The 12,263-nt window shown below is 42.3% G+C and overlaps 1 protein-coding gene across 4 annotated transcripts in view; it reads right to left on the bottom strand.

Moving 5' to 3' along the window:
- LOC134511030 (sodium channel protein type 5 subunit alpha-like) overlaps nt 1-12,263 on the bottom strand; it is a 222,399-nt gene that overhangs the window by 135,704 nt on the left and 74,432 nt on the right. For all 4 annotated transcript variants that reach the window (XM_063324350.1, XM_063324347.1, XM_063324349.1 and 1 more), the window contains exon 8: nt 3,603-3,666. In XM_063324350.1, the coding sequence (XP_063180420.1) occupies nt 3,603-3,666 (64 nt within the window). The remainder of the gene's footprint in view (nt 1-3,602; nt 3,667-12,263) is intronic.

Raw genomic sequence — 12,263 nt, 5'->3', positions numbered from 1 at the left:
AAGAACATCTTTGATCACAATCATTTGATTTTCCTTCTACTCCAAACATTACTTCTTGTTTCTGTTGGACTCTCTGTTCCTCGTAAATACAAAGCAAATTCTTGCAGTACATCAAGGGGAAAAATGCGGTTGGATAAACAAAATGATAACCAACACAAAAGTTCTATTTGATTAAATGAGGAAAAATCAAATTTCAGGAAGTTCCTGAGGCACCACGTGGGAAACCCCACAGACAGGTTAGTCCTTGTGCAAACAAGAAATATGCCATCTCCCCAGTACTCCTGCCGTGTCTCTGCAATGTGATTTTTAAAGTATCTCCTTGAGGTTGCTTGAGCATACCTAAAAACATAACTAAATGTCTTTTTCTTTCAGCTGCCAATTAAAGTACCAGAGATAGGTTTGCTGCTGCTGACTGACACACATCTATTCAAATCCCTCCTGAACTAGAATCAATATTAGCTAGGTCCATTACCTCCTGTTTTATTGGCAGTTTGGGTGCTTGTTCAGAAAACAGTCCCTCCTAGTAATGTAATAAAGCCCCCACCTTAGAGATAATTAGGTCGTCTGTGGTATAGCATACACAGATGATCGTTTCCCTGCTGATTTTGGCCTGTTACTCCAGCTCGGGTTGCAGTCTCTATCACTGCACACCCTTACATCAGACCATCTGAGTCTCATCACCTAATAATTGCTATACTAGATTTATTTAGGTTTTTATTTTTTTTTTTACTCTTCTGTGATAACAGAAACCAGCCAAACCTCAGAGTGTCATTAACGTGCTTTTAAAAATGCACTAAAACGGCTTTGCCAATTCCCTCGAGATTTAATATCCCGGCCACAACACAGATATCTCTCGCTCTAACAACAAATCCCTCCAGGAGTGCACACATGACACCACCCTTCCCTGCATTTCCTTTGGGTACCCCGGTGTACCCCAGAGGCTGATAAATTTAAGCTCCAAATTGGGAGCATGCTCCAAAAATGTTGTGAACGCTCAGACACAGCCTTGCCAACTGTCTTTCCCTACCCCTCCTCCTGGTGCCTTGATGGGTTCCCAACTTAATCATCCTCACTTGTCATTAATTTCATTTCTAATAGACTGCAGAACCACAGTCTGATGCATCCACTCACTCTTAACTCACCTCCCCTGATCCTGTGTTGCAACCCATCCCAAAAGGTCCCACGCATTCAGATTTGTGTTTTACTATTGAATGTACTTGCTCTTGGTTTTGACTGTTGAAGAATAAGAGAAAATAAATCCCGCCCTGTTAGATATGTCAGCCTGTAAGTGACGGTCTCTCTATCCTAACAGGTGGGAATATGTGACCTTGCAGGTCCCCTGAGGCCTTAGGATCATCTTCCTAATTATCTTCATGTCTTTAAGCAACTGGATGGCTGGCAGGAACTCTATGCGAAGTATAGCAGATGAGACAATATTTGCTAGTGCTGAGCTAAAAAACAGTGTACGTAGGAATATTTATTCCCCATTTTTAGACATTTAAAACTAAATCGTACCCAGTGCTATTAAATATTTAACTAAAATAGGAAGAGGTTGAAGAAGAACGAACTGATGCACAAAGGGAAAGTGGGTTTCCCTTAACGGCACTGATAGTTTTGATGTATTTATCAAAACAAGCAGAAGGACTCTAGGTGTGGAGGTGGTATTTTCCCCTTCTTTCACACAAGAGCTGGAAGTTCTCCCCTGGCTGTTGCAGGCTGTGACCCTCCTGGGCATAGTGCCTCCACTGGGAGCTTTCTCCAGTCATGGCTTTTTGCTGACACACTGCAATTTATTGACTTTTTAGGGAATGAAGTAAGGGTGGTTTTGCTAATATGCCTTGCTAGAACTCGACCCTCAAATTCATACAAGCTACTAATATATAGATACTCTGGATATTTGGTTGGTATTTAACTTGCCACCATTTGGACAATTCCAAAGCAGCCGTCCCTAAACTGTGCCTCACAAACTACCTATAATGTAATCGACCCTTTTGACATTGCTCATGATCTCAGCAGCCTGCCAGCACCACAGTTCAGGTCAGCAGGGAGAACAACGGATAATATTTCATGATGTGTAAAATATTGTTTGCTGTGCTGAACATTTTTTGCTCAATACTGTTGCCTATTGGCTAGCAAAGGCAAAAGTCCACCGGCATAGGTAGACTGCCAAATCCTGGGATTCCCAGGAAACATCCCAGTAGTCTTGGAGGCCAGCCTGTGCCTGGATAAATGCAAAGTATTACAATCAACAAAGCACTTAATTAATGAATGCTGACATTGTACCTTCCGTGGAACAAACAAAGAGGAAAGCATGGCCCTCTGCCCAAGGAGCTTACAGTCTAAATGAGACTGGCAATACAGATCAGACACACAAGACACGCAGAGGGAAGGCTGACACTTCGGCTTTCCCTTTGTTTTCTGTAAATACAGATATAGACAGTGGCAGCAGAAAATAAAGCATCTGTCTCCAGGACCCCATGGATTTTCTTGTCCTTCTGCCCATAAGCAAGTTTAGATTTTATCTTCCCCTCATCTTCCTGCTCTCTCCCTGTACACATGTGCCTCTTTTCACATTAAGTTCTTCTTAATTTAACCCTTTTTTTTTTTTCAGTCTTTCACGTTTAGTTCTACAAGCTCAAAACATGTCCTCCCATAAGTACATCATCTCACCCCCTCCCCTCATTTGACCTAGGTTGTCCACCTCCCTGGTTCAAACACTTTCATATATTTAAATCAAAAGCTCATCCATCCCACCACTCTAAAGTCTTTTCTTCCTTTTCCTACAACTCCTAACAGCCTACAGTCTTTGCATGGCTTATCGTCTCTGCCCACACGAGATCCCATCTCTCTCCATCCCATCTGAACTCTTCCATTCCCATCAAGATCATGAGAACCTGTCAAGTAAAATTGCACCCTCAGACAATGTGCTTAGATCCTGAGGGCTGGACGCAGGAGGAACCGTTAGCATCTACAGATGGTAGGCATATGAGTAAAGTCCTTTATGCAGAGTAAGTTGTATACCACAGGAATTATTCTGTATCTCTTCGCTGTTTATGCTATAAGAGAATGAAACACGCATAGTCTATAAACATGTCATGTACAAATGTAGATCATAACTCAAAACTGACTACCTTCCCACCTCCGAAGCATGTTATCTTGGGGACTAGCGTTTGTTTAGTTGTTTATCTTCCTTTGCAAAAAGCCAAGACTTCATCATCAGTCTAAATCCCTCCAGCTTTTCTGTTTCCATTCCTCTTTCAGTTGCTTTAAAATACTCTCCATTCAGCCAAAGTGTTACTTAGTTTTGACTATTTATTTTACTGAGAAATTTAAAAGTATTGAAAAAGAACTGTAATAAAGCCCCTAAAGATTTTAGACCTGAGTGAGCGACACACACAAACTTCTCTTCCCTGCAGTTCAGAAAATTGTATTACTATGCACAATATTGTCGTTATCTTCTCTCCTATTATGACTGACACAAGGAACTTGAATATCTACTTCATGCTGCTGTGAGGTGGACAGAACTGAAGGAAAACATAGCAAAAAAAAAAAAAAGCGCAACGAAACCAAACCAGAAGCGAAGATACTTTTAAAGCACTTACCCAGCATCAGTGCTATTGCCACACAGTAACACATCTTCTGTACCATTTTTTATGAAATAGTTCACTGCAACAGAAATAGAGAAATAGCTTTTTAACAAGTACATCCTGGGAACGATAACATTCACAAATATCACCCACCGAGCAGCATATTCAATTGGGACAGTAATTGAGAGATGAATGGTATGCTTTTGCTTTGTTTTGCTCATTTTAACTTTTACAAATTGGAAAAACAAATATATTTTTTCAGAGCTCTTTAGGCACCTGCTGGTTGTATTCCCAGTCTGACCAGTTCAATAAAGTGGCAGCAGGGCCACGGGCAATGTTTGTAGGAAACATCGTCTAGCCATGTCCCTGGCTGCTTTATCCGAGAGCAATGTTACTGAATTCAGTATAGAAGTACGTAGTGAAACCAAACCATAAGCTTGCCCAGAACTTTTAGACTCTAAACTGATGAGATACGTGTTAATTGAAGTTTGTGATAGAAATTCCTGACTCTTAGGTTAAAAATGCAACCAGCTATAAGTCAAAATGTAATAATGCTAACAAAGCAGCCCACTCCCCCAGTCTGGTGGATTCTGCTCAGCATAGAAAACATACAGTATAAAGCAAAATAAACAGAAAAATGCACCCTGATGAAGATCAAGCAAACAAGGAAGTATTCATAAATACAAATATTTATCAACACAGTAATCTGTGAAGGAGAGAGACAGACACTTCTCGAGGGAGACTCAGAGGAGCAAGCTAAATTTAAGTGCTCTGGATCATTCCCTGGTTGACTATCAATGAGGCTTAAGGAAATTAGCATCCCCAGGCTAATGAGAGCCTTTGTGTACACACTCTCTCTTCTGTCCCCAGCCAACAAAGTCTAACATTCAGAGAAATGGAACAGGAGGCCAACATCTTCTCAAAGGCATAAGCAAAACCAATTTTCCAGAGAGAGACTGAAGAAAAGAGATGTTCTAAGGAGCATTTCTAAAACCTAAATGATGGCATGAAAGAAGGAATAAAAGCATTGATCTAGAAACATAATAAATGCAAAACAGAGGTCAGGAGCTGAGTGACGGAGGGTAGATACATCAGTGTGCTTTGCTGCAGCAGAGAGGACGTGCTCCCCCGTTGACATACGACATGGTGGTGACAGCCTTGCACAGCATGTGTTTGCGAGCAGAGGGGCCTCTGCAGATGATGGTCAGAAGAGGTTCTCCATTCTAGGCTAACTCTCTGTTGTGAAATGTTTTAAAAATCAAGAGTGACAGCTTGCCCAGGCAGGCTATGCAAAGAATGCTCAATGGCACAAGCCACCGAACAGATGTGCTGTGGCTTTCTCAGTAAGCTGCGAGCAGTGGAAAAGCCCTGCCCTGTTGCATGCCAAGAGGGAATTACTGTCCATGAGCTTGTGGTTACAAGGGCACGTGATGGTGTTCACAAGTTATCAGAGCCTATATCCTGCTCAGACTCTGTGCTTTTCCGCTTTGCCTTACATGTGGGCTTTCTACGGAAACATCATGACTGACAGCAACACCCAGGTATTCAACATGGTTAAAGATCTGTGATCAATCACCACGGAAGGGGGAAGGATGTCATGTCTTCCATCTCCTTTCATCCTCTACTTCTGCTCACAAAAGACTTCTGCTCTCTCAGGACAGATGGTATCTTATTTGGGATACATAGAGTTAGTGACACAAACCCATCAGACTCTGGGATATGGAGAAAACATGGCACAACCATGACAGAAGTGGTAGGCAAACAACTAGAGAAGTTCTGCACCTTGTTACAAAATGGTCACCACATGGGGTACCCTGAATTTCACAAACATGCTCTGCTCCCTGGGAATTGTAAGTTTTCACACTGCAAGTGCTAAGACCAGGAGGACCATAGAACTGTCATTGTGTGTTGGCCACTTTCTTTGAGGGATGACTGAAGCTCTGGAGCACAGTCCTAGCGGAAGACCGAACCAACACCTCCTGGCCAGCCAAATCAGAAGATGAGCACAGAGTCAGAGCACGGAAGTAAGGAGGAAAAGGCAACTGCACGTGACAACAAGAAATTCAAATTCTCAAGAACAGAAAAAATTCTGTTGTCTGCAGTTGACTTAAGCATTTACATTTCTGAAACAAGCAATACAGTAAGTGCCAAAGAGTGCTATGAAATGCACGCTGAGGAACCACCTCACAGATGATGCTGGGAGGAGGTATCGTCACCGCGGAGTCTGCAACTGCGCAACAGAGTGTCACAACTACCGTGCCAAACCTCGGCCTGAGGAAGTGCTGAATTGCTGATTCCCTACTGATAAATGAAGGGGGGTTTAGAGTATTATACCCAAGGAGACAAATTGCCTTATTATCAAAAATGCACACAACAATCAATTTGTCATTCAAAGCAAGTGGGTTTGGATTTCGATCAAGATGCCGGGCAATCAGAGGTCTTTAAGAAGCAAACAGTCATCACTCTTGCTCTTAAGCACAAACCACCTTAGTATCATATTAGCCCATGGTCTCAGCTTTCCATCAGTTAACTCTAACATGGACAAAGAACATAAAAAGGCTTCTTCATTTACAGTCAGATTTTCTCTCTGAAACATAGACTGCTCAAACTGATCAATACCACCCGAAAACACGGTGACTTTTTTGTTGCCTTGGAAGATTACAATTAGTTTTTGTTTTGTTTTGTCAGTTTTGTCACTGAAAAATTTCAACATCTTAGTTGCAAACAAAATACGAAAATTAAAGTGGAAAAAAAACCTGAAAATCTACATATTAGATTTTTTTCCTAGTTTTTGAAGTAAAATCAAGCTGCAACAATGATGTCTGCACTCATGTGTGTGTGCACATAATCTTTATGCATAATCTTTCCAAAGAAATGTCTAATTTTTTTTTTTCTACCAGCTTTACTAAAATGCTGATGTCACAGTTATAGTGTATATAATGCCTTTTAGGAACTTTTCTACAGGAATTTCCAGAGTAAGATAATTACTTGATCATATTAAAAGAATTTAGAAAAATGGTCAGAATAACACTGGTTTCATACCAGTCTCTGGTCAGTCACACATTATTTACTCCATTGTTGCCAAATAAACTCATCTATTTTTCAATAATACAAAACATTTCTTGTCAGTACTTAGCACTCAAAAATTCAACAGAAATATGTTTTTTAATAACCAGATGCTATCTTCTCCAAAACAGATGCATATTTGTGCCTGAGCCTTATAAATGCATACTAAGACTCCGTATCTCCAACGCTCCTGACATAGCATTACTTGTGTTAAGTTGATTTTGTTGCTATTAAATAATTGTATGATGAATCCATATGATGGTGTTGTCTTCCTAGGGCTCGAGTTTTACAGGTGCCGAGTTCACTACAATAATCATGTAAAGTGAGTGCTCACAAGCAGCTTCTTACCTTCTTAGAGAGTTTTGTCTACCTACAAAGTACAGCGAGATGATGGCAAAATGGTCTTCAGCCAAAGTGGTTCCAGCATCAGTAATGGTAAAGATTTGTCCCAAACCCACACACCTGGCTGTGTATGGGCTATGATGAAGCTCACATTACTGTAACCTCACTGCAGCTAGCACTTGTGCCAGTTAGAAGATGGAAAATAGTGGAGGTTTACCTCCATCTACTTTGAATCACAACTTCCTTGGCATCGACATCAACACACCTGTAGCATCAAAGAGTAAACACTCCTCTGATGAATTCCCTTAATTGTTTCCAGGAAGGGGTTAATAACAAATAGACATTACATTATTATTTTGTAGGGACTACTGGTGGTTATCTTTAGATGTGACACGGAGCCCAGACAGCAAAACACCATGACTGTGGAGTGGGCTAATGCCTGCTCTTCTCCATCACCAGCAAATGGACCTTATATTAAACACAGCCCAGGAAATAATGTTCACTAATCCAGCTCTCAGTTACATTTACATACACCCAGAGTAATTCAATCTCTGCAACATCCTCAGAGCTCCTGGCTTTCCAGGGACACCAAGAAGCTTGGTAGCAACCCTAATGATCAGTGGTCCCTTAAAGCTTGAGTTTGTAACAGCGTTAGGAAGATGAAAAAATGTCACACCATTTTTTCCTCCTATAACATCATGAATCGTTGTGTCTCCTGCAAGTCCATGCTCTGCCTCGCTACACTGCTCAAAGCACACAGCATTAACCCTAGTTCTAAAGTTGCTGTAAGCAAGAAGTGAGGAAATACACAGATTCCTCTAGACTATCTTTGCAATGTCTTCCTTCCAAAGTCAATTCTTCAAGCTTCTCAGCATTTCTGCTGTTTCATTCTACACTTTTTCCCATTTATCAATATCTTTCAGGTTTCTGCATTGCTCCCTTCCACATGAGGTAATCTTAACAGAGCAAACATTCACAATAGCTCCACTTGTCAAGTTAAGGAAAAAAAAAACAAAAAGAAAAAAGAAAAGGCACGCTTCCTCAAAAAAAACCCAACTTATTCTAATTTAAATTATTTCCAGCTTGTACTTTCTACACCTACATCCCACCACTGAGCAGAAAGACACTGGGATAGGTAGAGCTGCAGGGTAGAAGTTCTCCTCATTTCTGTGCAAAGGAAAGGAAAGTTTCCAGTTCAGAAAAATGGAAAAGGTTAGAGTCAGCTTAGAAAACACAGTTTCTGAGTCCAGCTTCTCTCCCCCCTTCGAAGATGCAACTGGAATTATATTTTAACTCGTCTTACAACAAATTCATTTCAATTTGAAAAAAAACACTATATATTATCACTCTTGAATAAAGAGCAGCATTCAAATATCATTAGTCACTGCCCAGAGCAGAGTCCTCTGGCTGACTTTCTAACAAAACTTCGGAGAGGTGTCTGTTATCTCAGACTATTTATTGCAGTCACACGGGTGCTCGCTGCTTGGAGACTTTCTCCCTGAGCCACGGCTGGCACAGAGCACTAACAGCCACCAAACATCCCAATTCCAAATTCAAAATGCAATTCAGGAAGACCCATCACCTTACAGTTGTGATACGTGACACAGAAGCAAAACAGATAACACCCCCTCCTCGCCCTTTCGCCCACCGGCACAAACACACCGTACCTCCTGGTAATACATAATAATTAAAATGAATCCTTGCTGCACTTGCTGTGTGCACACCGTGTCGCGTACAGTGAAGTCTCTAATAAATGAAATTGAGTTTGAAGATGAAAAACATGCCTCACAAAAGCGATGGAACAGGCTGTGTTAAGGGTATTATTAGGGAAGAATGCTTGTGAATAAATGGCACTGCCAGTTAGTTCTTCCCTGCTAAAACGGGTTGCAAATAATTATAATAGTTACTCTCCTGTTGCTCACCCCATGACAGGGGATCTGGCTCTCCTCTGCTGTCCCCTGGCATTTGCTGCTGCCAGCCCTTCTGCTGGGTTTGCAGGCTCTCGGGTTCTCTCCTCTCCCTTCTCGCTTCCCACCCTTCCCTCCCTCTTCCCCTGGACACTCACTTCTGGCCCAGCTCTCCTGCCACCTTACCCCGTAACTGTCTGGAAGGACATTTTCAAAACTTCAGTTAAAAAAGGAACAGGAGGAGTTAACTGTGAGGATGGTTGAGCGGAAAGAGGGGGCAGAGATCAAGGGGACAACTTTTTTTTTTTGAGACTCTTATATACAGCATTGGCTAATATGTGACTTTATGGTAACTACAGCCTGGGATTCTGAGCATGAGCGATCCTGGAGGAGGCATGGAAGGGCTGGGAGGAGGTCATAGAAAACACACAACAAGGTGCTGGGAGGAAAGTGGTCTCCTTGAGCTCGGGTGTCTCCGGTAGGCTCCTATCAGTGCTTCTCCCCAGGCTTGACACAAGCCAAAGAAGCAATTTCCCAGCCAGGGCTCAGCAGTCACCACAGCACGGAAAAGAACGTGTCCAATTTCGATAGTACAGCTTTTTCCCTCTTTGAGAAAAAGCCACTAAAAATACCAATCAAGCCCTCTGCTAGATGGCTCCTGTGGACTAGGAAGAAGCTCTGAAAGGCACAAAGATCCACTGCACTTCGTTCATGCTGCCTGTATGGTTCAAGCAGAGGAAAAACGCATCAGGAGCATTAGGAGCTGCGGACCATAGGGGAGCGGAAAATTTAGATGCCGTCAAATTGGCTTGAGGACCATGCCAAGTCCGTGAGCATCCCCGAGGAAGATGAGACAGGAGACAATGAATGGCAGTAAATACGCATGCTGGCTTTTAAACATCTTCAGATAACCTCCTTCCATGTCTCTGTGCCTGACCAGTCACGCAGACCCACGCTCTTAGGGCTGTAGGCTGCATAGCACGTAGCTAAAAGCATATTTAGTACCACTTGCTTAGACTTACGCTTCACATAAATAGGCAGCAAAATGCTGAAGCGTGCACGCTGGAAGTTTTGTAGACGTTTTGTGTTTTGTGGAGTTTTTTTGTATGTTTCACACAAAGGAATTAGAATCAAAAGCTGCTACAAGGGTCAAGTGCATTTGTGATTACAGACAGATGCCAGAAAAATAGAATATTCCTGCTTGTACTGTGATAAAGAAAACAAATGAATTGGATCAAAAACTGTCCAAGAAACAGAAGACAAAGCTTAAGATGAAAAGTCAAGGATCAGTATCTTTGCAGGCTAACGAAGGGCTGTATCTGCACCACTTTATTATATTTATAAGTACAAGAGAAAGAGAGGGTGATCAGAGAGGTGACAAAATCTACTATAAACAGTATTTTCCAGGTAAATCAAGTTCAAGGCCAGAACTGAATGAGGAACACTAGATAGGCCTATTCCACTGGAAAAAAAATGAGAAATGCAAAGTGAGCTATTATGTTGTCAGAATGTGAAGTAAAGCAAAGAAGGAGAAAATCTCACCCATCCATAACCTTGTCAAGTTTTAAAATCCCTGTATCTGTTCAGGTCAGAGATATGGATTTTTTTAGGGATCCTTACCCAACACTTTTATGTAATATGAAGCTCTGATCAAAGAAAAGTGTCGTATTGAGATGCAGGAGGAACAGGATGGAGTACTCTTCAGGAAACAACCTATAAACCAGTGGCTTGTCTCATACAGTTCTGTTTAATATCTTTATCAATGACCTGGATGACAGGATCGAGTGCACCCTCAGTAAGTTCGCAGATGACACCAAGTTGGGCCGGAATGTTGATCTGCTTGAGGGTGGGAAGGCTCTACAGAGGGATCTGGACAGGCTGGATCGATGGGCCGAGGCCAGTGGTATGAGGTTCAACAAGGCCAAGTGTACTTGGGTCACAACAATCCCATGAATGCTAGAGGCTTGGGGAAGAGTGGCTGGAGAGCTGCCTGGAGGAAAAGGACCTGGAGCCGTTGGGCAACAGCCAGCTGAACATGAGCCATCAGTGTGCCCAGATGGCCAAGAAGGCCAACAGCATCCTGGCCTGTATCAGGAGCAGTGTGGTGAGCCGGACTAGGGAAGTGATCATCCCCCTGTACTCGGCACTGGTGAGGCCCCACCTCGAATACTGTGTCCAGTTTTGGGCCCCTCACCACAAGAAAGACATTGAGGTGCAGGAGCGTGTCCAGAGAAGGGCAGCAAAGCTGATTGAGGGGTCTGGAGAGCAAGTCTGATGAGGAGCGGCTGAGGGAGCTGGGGGTGTTCAGCCTGGAGAACAGGAGGCTGAGGGGAGACCTTATCACTCTCTACAACTACCTGAAATTAGGGGGTAGCCGGGGGGGGTCCATCTCTTCTCCCAAGTGACAAATGATAGGACAAGAGAAAACAGGCTCAAGTTGCACCAGGGGAGGTTTAGATTGGATATTAGGAAAAAAATTCTTCACAGAAAGGGTTATCAAGCATTGGAAAAGGATGCCCAGGGAAGTGGTGAAATCACCACCTCTGGAGGTATTTAAAAGACGGGTAGACGTGCTGCTGAGGGACATGGTTTAGAGGTGGACTTGGCAGTGTTAGGTTAACAGCTGGATTCAATGATCTTTAAGTCTTTTCCAACCTAAATGATTCTATGATCCAGAAGACAGACCACAGCATTACTTTCAATAAGGTAACTGCTGGACTGGAGGGTATTGAGAAGCTGGTAATGAGAATGACTGGGAAAAGTTTAATAAGAGCAATTGAAAAATGGAGATCTTTTATCTTAGAAAAGAGGTGACTATCTCAATAAAAAATAGCACGCATTCTGGAAAATGAGAACAGGGAGCTTTGTGTGCTCCCAGTCACAGAACATGATAATGATGTTTTTTGCCCTAAGAAAATGGAGGGGTAAAAGACAAAAAAAAAAATAAATTCAAAACTAAAGATAAAGGAAATATTTTCACTACACTTGCCATTTCAACTTCTGAAGCTACTGCTGCAGGCTGCCCCTGTGGTCAAAACATTCAAAGAGAGATTTGTTGCTTATGTAGATAAGGATACCCAGAGTTATAGCAGTTAATAAAAATTTAGAAAAATATCTATACTTCAGGCTGTATTAATTTCTTCTGGAATACGTAGGGCTGCTCTGCACCACAGACAGATGCTGCTGTAGGTACACCAAAGCCAGATTGTGCCTTGATTGAGGCAAATCCTATATTGCGTCTCCATCTCACTTGGGTGAATTCAGCATTGATGAAAAGTATCAGGAGAAAATACTTTGTCGCTTATTCCTTAAAACCAGTGCAATAAGGGAAAGCAGCAATGCAACCCATTCTCTGCCGATG

This window comes from Chroicocephalus ridibundus, chromosome 2 (genome assembly GCF_963924245.1).
Source record: "Chroicocephalus ridibundus chromosome 2, bChrRid1.1, whole genome shotgun sequence".
NCBI classification, from domain to species: domain Eukaryota; kingdom Metazoa; phylum Chordata; class Aves; order Charadriiformes; family Laridae; genus Chroicocephalus; species Chroicocephalus ridibundus.
The sequence above is the reverse complement of the archived record's forward strand: the minus strand, read 5'-3'. Positions and strand labels throughout refer to the sequence as shown.